This window comes from Camelus bactrianus, chromosome 8 (genome assembly GCF_048773025.1).
Source record: "Camelus bactrianus isolate YW-2024 breed Bactrian camel chromosome 8, ASM4877302v1, whole genome shotgun sequence".
In the NCBI taxonomy this organism is placed as follows: Eukaryota; Metazoa; Chordata; class Mammalia; order Artiodactyla; family Camelidae; genus Camelus; species Camelus bactrianus.
In genome coordinates, this window is record NC_133546.1 from 8,810,978 (window position 1) to 8,826,578 (window position 15,601).

The 15,601-nt window shown below is 45.1% G+C and overlaps 1 protein-coding gene across 2 annotated transcripts in view; it reads right to left on the reverse strand.

The window, feature by feature from the left end:
• Positions 1-937: 937 nt before the first annotated feature.
• Positions 938-15,601, reverse strand: part of ZDHHC14 (zDHHC palmitoyltransferase 14) — a 245,053-nt gene continuing 230,389 nt past the window's right edge. Inside the window, exons 8-9 of one of the 2 annotated variants that reach the window (XM_010965753.3) lie at positions 14,256-14,358; positions 938-2,164 (exon numbers count right to left, since the gene is read on the reverse strand). In XM_010965753.3, the coding sequence (XP_010964055.2) occupies positions 1,811-2,164; positions 14,256-14,358 (457 nt within the window). In that variant the 3' untranslated portion in view covers positions 938-1,810. Of the gene's footprint in view, positions 2,210-14,255; positions 14,359-15,601 lie in introns of both variants that reach the window. The other variant, XM_010965749.3, reaches the window with a different exon arrangement.

Here is a 15,601-nt window from a genome sequence, read left to right on the forward strand (position 1 = left end):
TATATACAATATGAAGCACAAAGATGGTTCAAAGATACCACGATGCAAGACTCCTGCAATTATTTTCAGCACAAACTATTTCTTTTACCTATGAAGACCTGGCCTTTTTCCAAGTAAGACTTGAAATTATGCTTTTCCATTTCTTTTCTTTCTGTTTCTTTTATATAAAATGGCAACTCTTTCTCGGGAGAAACAGCCTTTTTCCGTAAATGTAAATCGCCCGGGGCTTCCGGTATCACTGATCCATGCATCCTGCCTCTCAGATGGTTGTGAGGACCAATAACATGATTTTAAACTTGAGTAGGTTGGGTTTTTGGGTTTATCATCTGGAAGGAAGGACGGAAGCCGGCTGGGTCCCGGCAGCTGCCTCCAAAGTGACTTACTCCGTCGTAAGTACAGAACCAGTGAGTTCCCTTCTGGATGATACATGAACAGGAATGAAGTGGTAATTTTCTTAATTCCATTCTGGTCAGTGTCTGGGTAAGAATGACAATCTATGTGATCTCTGCTTAAAATAAGCCAGTTTCTCCTCTTTTATGGATTACCTCTACCAGGACCTCAAGTTGCTCTCCTGAGCTTCCTCAATCCATGAACACGACCCAGAGCAGAGCAGACAGCCCCACAGCCCGTTTCTTCCTGAACTCTCTTCCCAACCTACAGGTACCAATCTGTAAATAGGGAGCAAATTCCACTAAGACCGTGTCAAAAGAGATAAAGAAAAGGAAAAAAAAAACCCAAACAACAACAACAAATGATGGAAAGCTGCTCTCTTATCTAAGAAATCATCCCATAAATACCTGACAATTCAAAAGTTTGATGTTTTTTGGCTGTTTTGGGACCATTCCTTGCCAGGGATGCTTCAATAAAACTGAATTCTCTGCAGGCCATCTGGATGATTGTGGTATCACTTCAGCTGTTAAGGAGAACTGCACACAGATCCAGGATAACAGAGGACGTCATTTTATTGGCTGTCCACGGGAATGTGGTCACACAAGGAGGTGAAGACTGCGGCGGGTGTGGTACAACACAGCACCTTGTCTACCTACTAAACGAAGGATAACTGGTACTTGATATGGTAACACCCCAGCAGCTTCCGCAGGCTGGGAGCCACCTACCCATGTCGGATTAAGCTTAAGAAGCTGGTGAGGGGGTGGCACTGTCCATGGGTCTCGGTTTGTTGCACTGTCTTCCCTTCAAGCAGCACTGGAGAATTCACAAAATTAAAAAAGAAAGGAAAAGAAAGCCGCAGTTCCTTTTAAATACCAACACCACTGGGAACAGACTGCAGCGTGGCATGCAAATCCACATCTGGTCGTTTTTTTTCCCTTTAGGTTTTTTTTTTTTAATTAACAAATGGAATGGCATGTCTGTTTCAAATATTAGTATCATAACACTTAAGTGCAATTTCAGTCCGGCCACAAGTGTCATAAACCTTCTGTGTGTCTGTCCCAGAGAGGCAAGCAGAACCTCCAGGCATCCTCCTCTTCTGCCAGACTCTGATTGAGCCCCTCAAGGCTCCTCTCTCCCCAGGCCCACCCTTCATATTCCAAACACCTGAAAATAGCTCTTTCTCTATTTTCACTGTTATCAAAGCGGTCAGGGTGGAGAAGAAAAGTCAATAAAACCAAGGTGTAAGCCTTTGGGTCCTGCCCGCCTCCGCCCTCAGCAGGGATCCATTTCCTCTCCCAGTGGTCTTTGTGCTCCAGGACCTGAATGTGTCCCGGCCACCACCGCACAGGGTCACAGGAAGTCTTTCCCGACTGCCGTCTGCCTGTCCCCCTGTCTGCAGCCCCCGGCCGAGGCCACGCGGTCACACGGAGCTGAGCTTCACCAGGCCTCGCACGGAGTCTTCGTGCAGAGAGTCCTGGCTGGCCAGGCCCAGGACGTGCATGGTGCGGCTGTGGGCCAGGGGGCTGCCCGCCAGCATCCTGGGCGGCGAGGGCGCTTCCTCCGGGGTCAGGAACTGGTGGCCCACGTGCTCCTCTTTCAGGGGCAGTATGTCTGTGAGCGCGGCCTCCGCGGCGAGGTTGGGCATGGAGGAGGGCGGCGTGGGCTGCCCCAGCGTCAGGCTGGCACAGGGCGTGCCCAGACCCGGCTTCCCGGGCAGGTGCAGCTCGTCGCTGGTGAGGCTGGGCTCGCTCTGCAGCAGGGGCGTGGCCGCGGCCTGCAAAACGAATTTGGTGCTCTGAATGCACTGGTCTTGGTCGCACTGGAGAGCAGGAGGGAGCCAGCAAATAGGAGGAGAGAGGAGATGGCAGGAGGTGGGGAGGGAAGGGGGCATGGGGGGCAAGAGAGGGCGGGATGCGAGAGAGAGAGAGACCCGTTAGTGACACCTCGGTCAGACAGGGCAGAGAGCATGCGCAGTAGCCCAGTTCTGTTTGGCGCCACCCAGCACGTGGTAAATACCAACACCTGGTACCTAAATAGCTACTCAAACTAATAGTCACCCACAGGTACCCCGGGAGTACCACACAGCCACAGGCTTGATGTTCTGGGTCCCCGTTCACAGACAGGACCTAATTTAAAAATAATCCGTGGACAGAGGCACAGGGTTTGCCACCTGCATTGGTCCGAGGCTGGCGTTGCTTCTATGCTGAAAACCATTTTACCACGTTGTTTTAAAAATATAGGGGCCTGTACACCCATGTTCCCGGCAGCACTATTCACAATGCCTAAAAGGTGGAAGCAAGCGTTTATTGACAGATGAACAGGTAAATAAGATGTCATCTATACAGACAGTGGAGCATTATTGAGTCGTCAGAAGGAAGGACATTTTGACATGTGATGCAACATGGAAGAACCTTAAAGACATCGTGCTCAGTGAAATAAGCCAGGCATAAAAAGGCAAATACTACATGATTCCTAGAGGTACCTAGAGGAGGTATATGAGATACCTAGAGAAGGTGTTTTTTTTTTTTTTTTTTTTTCTTCATTTTTGTCATTTTAACATTCAGAAAATGACACCTGGTAACAGTAGTAAAGCAAAACAAACAAACAAAAGATCAATATTTAACTTTCCCATTCACCCAAGTCTCACACTAGAGTTCTCTCCCCATCTCTCCCATAAAGGAGATATATATATGTATATATACACACACATATAAAAGGACTCATATATTATATGAGGTACCTAGAGAAGTCAAGCTCCTAGAGACAGAAAGCAGAATGGTGGTTGCCAGGGAAGGGAGATGGGGAGTTACGATTTAATTTAATGTATGGAGTTTCACTTTGTAGGAAGAGTTCTGGAGATGTCAATGGTAGTGAGGGTTGGATTAGAATGTGAATGTACTTAATGCCCCTGAACTCTACGCTTAAAAATAGTTAAAACAGTAAATTTTATGTTATGTATATTGTGCCACAAAAAAGAAAGAAAGGAAGAAAAGAAAGAAAGAAAGGAAAGAAGGAAGGAAGGAAGGAAGGAAGAAAAGAAGAAAGGAAGAAAGAAAGAAAAATACAGGGGCAACCGAAGCCCAAGGGTCTGAAGAGACTGTAAAATCTCTAGAATTCCTCACTGCTAAATTTTTGTCAGCCTCAAGAACCATTAATTGAGCTTCTGTGGTTTTTTAATCTGTAAAAGAGAATGCCAACATTTTATAAAAGATTTCCTTTTCTTCTAAGTATTCTTAAATCTTAACTCTTGTGTCCTTTGTTTCACTTTTTTCCACAAAGGAAATAGTGGGAACACTTTTCTAGCCGGGGGAATTTGAAACCCTTCCCTTGAGCTACGGGCAAGGTTCAGAACAGCCAGAAGAGACTTCTTGTACGCAGAGATCTTGAACTTGAGTCTGTGGTGACTTAGTTTTGGGAGCAAGTGTGGATATTAGGCAAGCATATCCTGTCTATGTTCAAGCAATAAGCTAGTGCTCCACTCTGTTTCTGCAGAAGATCTTAGAACAAACACGTGTCCCCTCTACAGATGCAGACCTGAGGATCAGATGTGGGGTTGGCTTAAGACCTGATGGAAAAAAGACCTTACGAAAAACAATCCCGGAGAAAAAATCCGGGATTTGGGACTGGGATTGTCTGACTGCAAATCCCTTTTTCCCACTCACATTTGTCACCTAGTAGGTGTTAGTAAATGTTTAGTAAATGTTGCTCGTCTGTTATCTCCATTCTGATTTTTTTGAACTCCAGGGTTACTGTTGAACCATGTTCTCATAGTTTTGGGATGGAGGGGCTTTGCTGTCTTTCCATCCAGAGGCATGCCTAGAACTGCTGTCACTCACCTACCGCTGGCACAGAACAGCCTAAACCATGCAACATGCAGGCTTCAGGGGAAAAAAGAGAGTTTACCCGAAGTCACAGTTCCTTAGGCTTTTACTTACTTCTTTGGCGCCAGTGTGGGTCCTTCCTAACCAAATGGGTTTCTTTCTAAAATCACAAGCGGTGGACTAGCCTGCCCCCAAGCCTCCATGAAGAGGTGGAAGAGGCACAGTCTCCAAGGAATTCACAGGTTTTAGACATTCAAAGGCATTGGTTCCAGGCAAGAGTAAGGGGCATGATGGAGTTTAAAGAGGGAAAGCAAGTCTCAAGGAAGATCTTGGCTTTTCTATCATGGCTTCATCTCAGCCAAGGATGGAACTTCAAAACGCTGAGAAGGGGAAGGGTGGGAAGGGGCTGAGGAGTGGGTGGAGGGCTACTTGGATGAGACAAAAATGCCATTAAAAAGTGCTTGAAAGGGGCTGTCAGGCGCTGACGGTCATTTAATACCCACATTTTCCCAATCATCTCCTGAACAGCAGTACTTATCCAAAGGGCAACTGCGTAGGTTTCGCTGCTCTTGCAGGGAATCTCAGCTCAGGGCAGGACCCTTTCTGGTGGGGGATGCTGAGCAGCGCGGCTGTCAGGGCTGCAGACAGCTCTGGTCGGCTCACGCTCTCCAGCACTGTCAGTTCCGTTCAGCATATCGGCTGAGTCTTGACAGGGCAGAGGCGGAGAAGAGCAACCTTCCTGATTAAACATTCATCTTTTGGAAACTATCCCAGGGCTCTGGATATATTGTGCTTTGCAAAGAACATTTTATGAAAATCACCCTTTAGTGTCCCGGCTGATGGTGACAGCACAGCCTCTGAGCCGGCCACCCCCCCCCCCCCCCGCCCATGGCCCCAGGGCTGAGAAGCCGCCCCAGAGAGCTCCAGATCTCAAATTAGGGCCCTTCCTGGATGATGGGATCTTGTTCTTCACTTTCCCTTCCGGAACCCTCACTCATCCTAGTACCTTCTGTCCACACAATACCCCCAGCTCTAGGGAAAGATGAAACTGAAAATTAGATTTGCTTGTCTCTGTTGACCTGAAGAAGGCGTTTCTTTTATTGAAAACTGATTGGCAAATTCTATTTGCCAAGCACTTCTGACCGGCTCTTACAGACTCTCAGAAAAATACATTAGAGGTCAGGGCTGGAGGAGATTTCCAACGTCAGGTAGCACAAACATGAGGAGAGAGGCGAGCTTCTCCTCGCTTTGTCTTTCTCTCTCCATCTCCAGGCAAGCGCCCTTTCCCCGTCCCTGATCACGTCTCTCCAGCTGTGCCCTGCAGCAGAGCTCATGGGCACCCACCAGAACCTTCTGGGATATAAGGGCTGCCAACAGTGGTCTGTTAAGTTCCTTAGAGCTCATGTTCACTGGGAGGTTGATGTGGAATTTGGGGGCCTTGAGATTCTATGCTAAAGCATCCTTGTGCTGACTTGAACGGACCTGTGAAAACTGGTTTTGCCTTTTTATATAGGATGTTGATTAATCAAACCTTGAGTTACCTTACTGAGATAGCACTACGCATGTGCAAGACAGGAACTTCTGTCTCCAGGATGACCCCAGACCAAGAATCTTCAGTTCACAGAACTCAAAGAATAGAAATGTTGCCACTGGAGCCCTTTAGGAAGCAAGGAGTCCTTCAATAAGGAAAACCTGGCTTCTGGCAGCACAAGTAGCTTTTACGGACTAACTGAAGACTAACCAGGTTCCAAGTTTGAAATTCCCCTAACCTCTTAAATTTTGCCCTAAAATCTGGATGGAGGAGGCAGATTTGAGTCCCACCTCCCGTCTCCTTGCTAGTCAACTTTCCAATAAAGCTCTTTCTTTCCTTAAAAGCTGGGGCCATCGTATTGGCTTCTATGCACACTGGGTGGTGAGCTGTTGCTAGGCAACACCTGGAGGTGGGTTTACTCTGAAGCTACAAGCTTAAGTTCAAGGCCTCTTGCTTGCTTGCTTTCCAAGGCCTTGCTTGTTGTTTTGTTTTGCATATTGTTTTCTTTTTCTTAAAGAGGACTCCAAGTTACATGACTCAGGCTCCTCCAAACCTGGGTCCACTCCTGCGCACACCTGTTGGCACTTTCTTGTTGCCAAACTGACAACATTAAAACTGTAGCAAATCCGTGCTCGGCCTCACAGCCAGGAGCCTGTTAGACATGCTCTCCGGTTTCCCAGAGGGAAAGCTGAAGGATCTAAATATGTGAAAGAAAACATTTAGCCTAAACCATTTAATTAAAAAAATTGAAATGTCACTCAAAATGAATATTTTGATGATAAAATAATGCCATCTGCAGCAACATGGATGGTCCTGGAGAATGTCATTCTAAGTGAAGTAAGCCAGAAAGGGAAAGAAAAATAGCATATGATATCACTCATATGTGGAATGTAAAAAAAAAGGACAAATGAACTTATATACAAAACAGAAACAGACTCACAGACATAGAATACAGACTTGGGGTTGCCAGGAGGAGGAGGGATGGGAAGGGATAAACTGGGAGTTTGAGATTTGCAGATACTGAATGTTATATACAAAGTAGATAAACAAGTTTATACTGTATAGCACAGGGAAATATATTCAATATCTTGTAGTAGCTTATGGTGAAAAAGAATATGAAAATGAATATATGTATATTCATGTATGACTGAAGCGTTGTGCTGTACACCAGAAATTGACACAATGTTGTAAATTGACTATACCTCAATAAAAAAAAAAGAATAAGAACTATACAGTGAAAAAAAAATGACTGTTTTGAAACTTGACTTGCATTACCTGACTTTAAACACTTCTTCGACAGGTATTTGTTTAAATATCTTAAAAGATGACTGTTTCTGTGAGTATAGTTATGGATATTTTTCTCGGTTGTTTATAGAAATTGCTTTCCTATTAATAATGAATGTACTGTCTGCCCCGTGTCCCCTCCCCTAGTTTACCTTGTGGTGTGATGTGTATCAGTGAGTGCATCTCTGTGACCACAAACCTAAGTGTCTAAACCCTGCTGTAACCCATACCTTTGAAAACCATGTGCCACATTTTAACTGATTTCTATTTAGAAGAACAATCTCATTTGAGGGGGCCTAGGGAGCAGGGTTTCTTCCACAGGATATTGTTTGTATAAATTTCCTATTAGCTCATAACAGGACACTGGAATGGGTTCCAACCAAGGAGAGGGCAATGACACTACCCAGTGGAATGTATAATTCTCATACTATTAACTTTGCTTGCTTTGAAAATCTTAAAAGAAACTCAACGACTAGGGAAGATCTGATTTAAAAAAAGTAAGGTCTTCTCCTCATTTTGCCAAATTCCAAGCAGGATGGGCTGATGAACCTTCATGGTTGCAATTCCCATCTGAGAACTTCAAGGGAGAAATTGGCCAATATTTTCAGGGTTACTGTCAAGATGACCCATGAAAAAAAGGTCCTCGCACCTCTGCCTGTTTACCTTTGCTTCTAATTCTTCTTTGCCCAGTTCGTGTTGACTTTTCTACTTAATTTTCTTTCTTACTGGCCTCACTGATTCTCTCTTTCCTGCCCCATCTTTTCCTTAGTTGACTTCCCTCCCACTTCTTCATTTTTCCTCTTTTCTCTTTCTCCTTCCTCTTCTCCTTTTCTTCCCCACTGTGACCTTTACGCCACCAGCCCGCCTTCCTGGCTGCTCATGTGAGGACTCTTGTCTTCAACCAGTAGAGGGAGACATCACTGCTCACTTTTTTCTCTCACAATTTGGTAGCAGGGCTTCTATTCCAGCACCAGGTCCAGAAGCCATGAGGTATATTTCAGTGTATCTAACCAGTTACATAATCCTAAGGAAAAACAACCAAGCATCCAGATATTGGACAGTGACAGTCCATCACGATGAAGAGGAAATTGAGAAACTCCTGTCTTGACTCCAAAAAAACACTTTAAAGTTTCATATTTATCAAATATTAGGTTGACCTATATGACACTGCCATTTTTTTAGGCCCAAAATAACCCAAATGCTGTTTACTGATAGAAAAGAAACCTGACTGCTTGTAAGAATGTCTACGGACAGACCCTTCTGTTGGCAGCATCAAACTAATATTACTGTCTGGAGTGCTGGAGCGTTTGCTGTGGTTGCAGTAAGTCACTGACAGCTGGTTGATTTACTGCCCAGATGAAGCACTGGCATTCAACTTGCAAAGAAGTTTATGGTTTCAGATGTTTGGATGTCACACACATTGTCACTTAATGTTACAATTTAAAAATACTGTAGGGATAAGTTATTTTTGTTTCTGCAGATTTTCAGATAAACTTGCTCATGTTGGAATACATTTTATTTTACTCTAGCTGACTTCTTGTCTGAGATAAACCTAGTGTACAGTTTAAACTCTGCTAAAACCAAAGCTAGGAGTTTTCTAGATGGTCTTGTATACAAATTAAGAATGAATGAAATGAGTTACTTCTTTTGCTCCAGTTCTGTCAAAAGTATTAGCATTGGGCATCGTTTATTTCTGCTTGGCTGCGAAGCTGTGTTCTGAGGTTTTATGAATGCTCACTTACTGTAATAAAAACACCACACATTTCTAAAATCCACCTAAAATGTAAGTTAGGAGGAGTGTTTTCTTTTTATTCTTTTATTCAACATTATTATTTAATTTTGCTCAACTTTTTTTCTATTATACTTGATTTTTCAGACTATGCATGGAGAGTTGCAATACTAGTTACTAGTTACCACTGCTAGGTGTAATCGTTTTGATATTGGATTAAGGGGATTTAAAAATGAGGTTAAGTAAATATAGCAAGTGATTTTCAAAAAAAAAAAATCCAGCAATTATGTACTATGTTACTATCTTTGTGTTTAGCATGTGATCCCAAAGGATCTTGGCAGTGCCAGATTTAAACATAAGCCATGACCCTGATCCTATACAGAACTTCAATTATTTGACAATCAAATGAGATATGCATAGTAAAACTGAACCATAACTGGATATCATGACTGTGCATACACGTATTGTCATGGAAAGAACTTCAATATAAGGTCATAATAAAAGCCAATGAAGAGGAAAACAGGGCTAACAAAAACATGGTCTTCAGTTGGCACTGGGGTTATGGGCATGTAATTCCAGTGTGGCTCCTCAGAATTTCATAGGTGTTCAGGTTATGCAGGGGTTACAAGCACCATTTTAATATTTTAATACCACTCTATTACTTCTCTAACATTTTCTTCCTTGGGAACTTATAGCAGAGGGAAGATCACTTAGGTGCTAAATAACCATTCCCATCTTCAAATTAGGTGAGATGGTAAGATAATAGTGAGTTTTCCCATTTTTTGAGATAGTAAGACCTCAGTGGGTATTTTGATGCCAACTATTTATCAATATTTACCTAATTTTTCTGTCCTACAATATCAGTATGTTTATCTAAGACTTTAAAACCTATATCTCTAATTTCTAAAATAATGCAATTTCCTTACGAGCACTTTTCCTACCATTTAGGAAATGCCCTTCTGATCTAGACTTTAAAATAAAATAATAGGTGAAAATCTGGCCCAAGATACCTAGGATCTCTTTCCCTCCAACCTTTCCTTCCCCTGCAAATGAACATGCCAAGTCTGGTGCTAAATATAAAGTCTCCAAATGCTGCTCCTTCGAGGTGAGTACTAGAAACACTTTTAGGTCAGAGGAATCATGTTCCATGGCTAATTCAGTATTCACTGCTGGTAGAGTGGATAACAAAAACGTGTGTCTGGGAATACGGCAATGTTGGCTGCAAAGTGTCTTCTAATCACAGAGACAGGGCTTCTATTCCCAGGAATTGTGGATAACTTATACTGGACTAATATTACCTCTCTGTGCAAGGAAGTAGACAAAACTGGCCAGAATATGTGAGGCAAACAGTTTCTAATAGTACACAACAGACAATGCAAGTTTGCAATCCCCGAGAGAAGGGAAACTCACAGGGTGAGCCCTGTAGTCAACCAGCCCTTTCCCTGGGAAGAATTTCCCAACCATGGTATAGGCTGTAAGCTGAGCAGAGCAAAGTTCTGCTGGGTGGAGAAAGCAGAGATCAGAGGGTGAGGAAGCTTAAGTAGCTGGATCTGTAGGGCAGGACATTGCAGAAAAGGATGCTGTGAAGACAGAGGAGCCAGAAATGCTAGTGGAGGTCTCCCACAAGTCTGTAGCCAACAGCTGTGCTGTGCTTGTGCAGGAAAATTACCCCTGCACCCTCTCCCCCCGAAAAGCTAATGAGACAGCAGCCATAATGGGGCTGAGAGAGGCACAGAGATACTAGAAGTTAAGAAAAGGGTGCTGGGTGACATTAATCTCATTAACACCCTCAATATCTTGTTAACATGCCTGGAATTCAGCTAAGGCATTAGGGAGGATGTGTCTTAGGAGTAAGAGTCATGCCCTAAAGTGAGATCCTGGACTACTCCTAACAAGCCTAAATCAAACCCTAATAAGATCTTCAGGGGAGACAGAATTTGGAGTTTGAACTCCTTCAGACTAGAGGGGCCTGAGAAAATCTTGAACTTTCCATAGAACTGCACTAATAAAGTCTAATACAAGCCTATACAAGTTCAAGATGATGAGTCACTAACTGAACAGCCTGCTAAAACAAGGAGCAATACTCTTCAGAAGATAACAAAATCCAGTCTGTACAGTATATTACCCAAAATGTTCAATATTCAATAAAATATCCATAGACATACAAATGAAAAGAAAAATGTAACCTAGAGTCAAGAAAAAAAGTGATGAACAGCCATCAAACTCAAGACAGCCCAGATATACTCAGTAGATAAAGATTTTAAGTAATATAATAATTATGTTCAAATAATTATAGAAAAATATGGCTTCAATGAGTAAACAGATATGGAATCTCAGTAAAGAAATACAACTTGGCAGAGAAATTAAAAGAGTCAAATGAAAATTCTGAAACTAAAAATTCTTACAGTCGAAGTGAAAAGTTCTCTGGATGAGCTTAACAGACTGGAGAGGGCAGAAGAATCAGTGATCATGAAGACAGATCAAAAGAAAGTATTCCATTTGAAGAACTGAGAGAGGAAGTTGAAGAAAAATGCAGGGAGCCTCAGGACCTATCCTCTGGGGTAATATCAAATGGTTAACATATGAGTAATTGGAGTCCCAGGAGGAGAGAAAATGAGATAAGGCAAAATTTTTAAAAAATAAAATAAAAAATAAAGACACTGGAACACAATCTGCCTCCTGGATCCACCTTCTGTTCCTGGTTCTGGCCTGTGGGGCCACAAAGAATATATCTCATCTTAGTCCTTCAAAGAGCTTTCAGATACTGCCTCTCCTGAAGACATTATGATGTACTAGGGCCATGCCCAGCAGTGGGTAGGAGCCTTGGGACCAAAAAGATTTCTCCCAGCTTTAAGCTCAGTGGAAACCTGGGTTTCTCATAACAAAGGCAGCATGGTGAGACAGGAAGCGCAGGGGTCTCCAAGGCAGTTAACTTTTAAATTTATCTGTCTACAAGAAATCACTTTATAATTGGTAATGATTTCTCTGTAATCACACGTGTGCTTGGGAATTCTTATGAAGTGAGAAAAATCCTACCTACAAACCATTTCTAAAATGTAATAATAAAATTTTAATGAAAGCTAAATTTAACAACTAATGAAGTTGACATATTCATGTGTCTCATAGACGTTAAACATTCATTTTGATTTTGCTGTTTTCTTTCCATGTATCACAGCTTATAATTTTTTTTCAGGTCTTAAAATTTTTCTATTGGCAAACCACCCTCCATGTGCCACATTGCCTCCTGAGCCTCCTCCAGTACTTCTGGCCTCGTTCACCCCAAAGGAAATCTGATGGTATTACTCGTTGAACTGAGCCTTTGCAATGGCTCCCTGCCATGTACAGAGCACAATCCATGCTGTTTATAAGGCACCCAAAGCCCTTCATGAACTTCCTCTCCCTCCCTAGCTTCCTCCAATGCCTGCTTTGCAATCGACACCCCAGTGAGCCAGTCTTCCCTGTTCCTGCACACACAGCAGGTTTTGCCCCCACCGCCATGGTTGGACTGTCTATTACAGGCAGCCTAAGGAAGTCAAGGGAAAGAAATATTACAAAGAATTAGTTTCGTTGTCAGATTTGAAGTATTTTAGCCTATTTCCCCATATTTTGACAATTCTTGGAAACTGCTTGGTACGTGTATTTCTCTTGGCCTTAACTTTCTCAGAAGGGGAGTGAACAAAGCAAATAATGCAGGACCTGCAACCCAGGCCCTCACCCGCCTCCGTACTGGCAAGCCTCATGCCCAGCTCCTGCATTTGCTTTGCTTGGAACATCCCTCCCACTAATGGCTAATTCACTGTAACTCGTCTTTTGATGTTTAGCTCAGATGTCATTTTCTCCAGAAAGCTTTGCCTGAAACCTGAGCACACTTTTTTGGAGTTCCTACCACCCCCAGCCTTGCAGGTCCTGGCGCATTCTGTTGATATTCCTTCTTATACCTGTCTCTCTGAATAGACCATGTCTTAGTTGAGCCAAATTGACCTAAGATTTTTCTCAAGATAAAAGATTTCTTTGTGTTAAAGCAAAATATGGCTCAAAAGTCATTCCTTTTAATCCATAATTTTGGAGAGGGCACAAGAAATTGGAGACTATGGTAATAGTTGTCAAAGCTGGATTCCGATTAGAATCAAGTCAAAGCCCCACCCAGGGACTCAGACTTTACTGAGCTCAGTGCATTGCTGTCATGGTTCTCACAGGCATCCAAGGCTGAGGCCCGCTGGGTGGTAGTAAACTCAGCTCCCAGATGTCAGGGCAGGCTCTGAAGAGGTTCGGCTGACACGAACTGGAGGGTTTTTACACTTGAAATATGGCATGTGGTGGAAAGTACCCAGGCTTTAAATCCCTAATTGTGTGACTTTGAGCAAGTCACTCATTATTTTAAAGCCTCAACTGACCCAAAAACAAAATAGAAAATCTGAACAGACAAAGCAAAGCAAAACACAAATGAGACACCACGGCCAACAAATAAACAGCAGCCAGCTTCCCCTGCGGCTGGAGCCCAGCTTCCATGCCCTGAACACGGCCCAGGGTCACTGGGATTAATCTGTCTCCCTCTGTCCTGAGCGAATGATGAGGCAGCTTTGGGACTGCCGGCTCTCACTCTGCGGTTCTTTACTCTCAGGCTGACAGTCCACCCGGTTACCCTAAAGGGCAGGTCTGACCTGTTTATCATGGAAACTCTGTGGTGGGTGATTCAGGCCCACAGAGAGCGAACAGCGCTGGGGGCCACGGGAATGGGTCTCTTTCAGAAACGCTTTCTGAGGGAACTTTGTTCCAGATAAAAAGAGGCCGTTGCCTTATAGACACCTGAGGACTTTTAAGGCCCTGTTGGTCAGGACCAGGCCAGGCTGTGATTTCGGGTGCCCATGGAAAGACTCCCGCCCTGCCCCAAATCTCCCGTCAGCAGAGTGAAAACAAAACGTCTCTTCCACACCGCCACAGCAGCGTGACCTGGGAAACTCTCTGGAGAGGCACGCAGTCAGGTTTTGCTGTCAATCAGCGAACTCTGATCATTTGCACTAGGGTGTGCATGGCTGCCTAGGATTCTGGGAGAATGCGGGGGGAACTGGCAGCACTGTCCACTGCACACTCAAAGAGGGGCTGGGGCAGTAGGTACAGACTGAGGCAAAGGGACAGCATGGGACATGGGGACTCTCCAGACAGCCAGCTCCACTTGGGGCGGCAGTATTTTGCCCCCACAGAGCACCCTGGTTCTGTGTAAGGGGGCTTCCCAGCACAGGGTGCCACAAGCTCTTTCTGGATGAGACGTTGCACGTGTGTTTCCCCTACACATTCCCGAGCAGAACGACCACCCGGGGCCATAACCCTTCCTTAGGGATACTGCCTTAATTTAACGCTTCCTTTCCCTCCCGAAGCCTTCTGGTCAATGGGTGTCCCGGGAAGCTTTCCCGGCTTGCTTGATTGTTACTGGGTTAGTGAACACAGAAGCGGGAGAGAAGCCTTTGCGGGGAGCTGCGGCCCCACTGCAGGTGGCCCCTACCATGTCGCTCTGTGACTGAGTGGCCCCGTACGCGGCCATTCCGTTGGAGGGTGCGGCTGGCTGTGGGGTGTCAGGCTGGATGTACCCTCTTCTGTCAATTAGGCTACAAGAGAAAACAGAACAACACAGGAGGCAGAGCGTGAATAAAAAGCTAAAGACATCATCAACACTTTGAATTTCCACCTCGGGGCGGGGGGGGGGTCTTCCTTTCTGTGATGGACCCCCCAGGCACCTTGGAATACACCTCCGCTCACCTTCACGTGTGGTCAGGCTCCAAAGTGCATCACTTTTGCCCTTCAAGACGCTTATAGCATCTGTTCCCTCCCTGCCACCTGCTGCAGGCCCCCATGTTGTCCTCAGGCCTCACCTCCACCAGTCCCTGCCCTCCGGTCCCGTCCTCGGCTGTAGGGCTGGTGTTCTTCCTGACGCCATCCTGATCACATCACCCCTCCTGCCAGCATAGCCTCCATCAACTACCAGCGGAGGCCAGACCTCTGTGCTTGGCCTTCAGGCCTCACACAACCCATCCCCAACCTTCCTCTCCAGCCTCAGATCCACATTGTATCACACACATGGCATTCGCAGCATAGTTTCTTCAAATAGCATGTCTGAGCACCTGCTGTGTGCTCTTGGGGAACAGAGATAACTGCCCGCTGCGCACTCTCGACTTTGCATCTCTGTTACTTTTGCTCAGGCTCTGGCTTTTCATTGCCAAAACCCCTCCACTGCCTGTTCTTTGTGCTCTTGGCCGTATGTCTGCTTTCCTCCCTCATCTGGCTTCTCTAAGCCCCGCCTATGATCCCCGATTGCACAGATCACCGCTCGCCTGGTGTCATCGTGACCAGACGAGTGTCTCTGCTGAGCAGTCTGCAAGCTCCTGAGGGCCGCCTTTATCTTATCTCCCCAATAGCACCTGCCTCAGGGGGATTCAGTCCCTATGTCGAGCCCTCGGGGCGCCTTGGGCACCCATATCACATCGTGCTGGCATGTCCGTGTCCACATGCATCTGTCACGGGGTGTAAGCTTCACCAGGGCAGGAGGGGTCTTGTGATCATCATACAGCCGCAGATGACTCCCAGCAGGTGCTGAGCAAATGCTTGCTGACAGGATGAATGAAAATGGGTCCCCAGTCTCCCACAGACAAGTTTTCTGAATAACGCTTCTTGTCTTTACTCCATGGCCCTGCTGCCCAGGTAGAAGGTGGGGGCAAAGCTTTACTCTGCCACCAGAAGAGCTGCCTTTTTTCCTCCCTGGCTGAAGACTCCGTGTTGATGGGTCTAAGGGCAGAAACACGGAGGGGAACGGGAGGTTCCTCCCATATGCTGGCCTCCCGCAGTGGCCTCCCA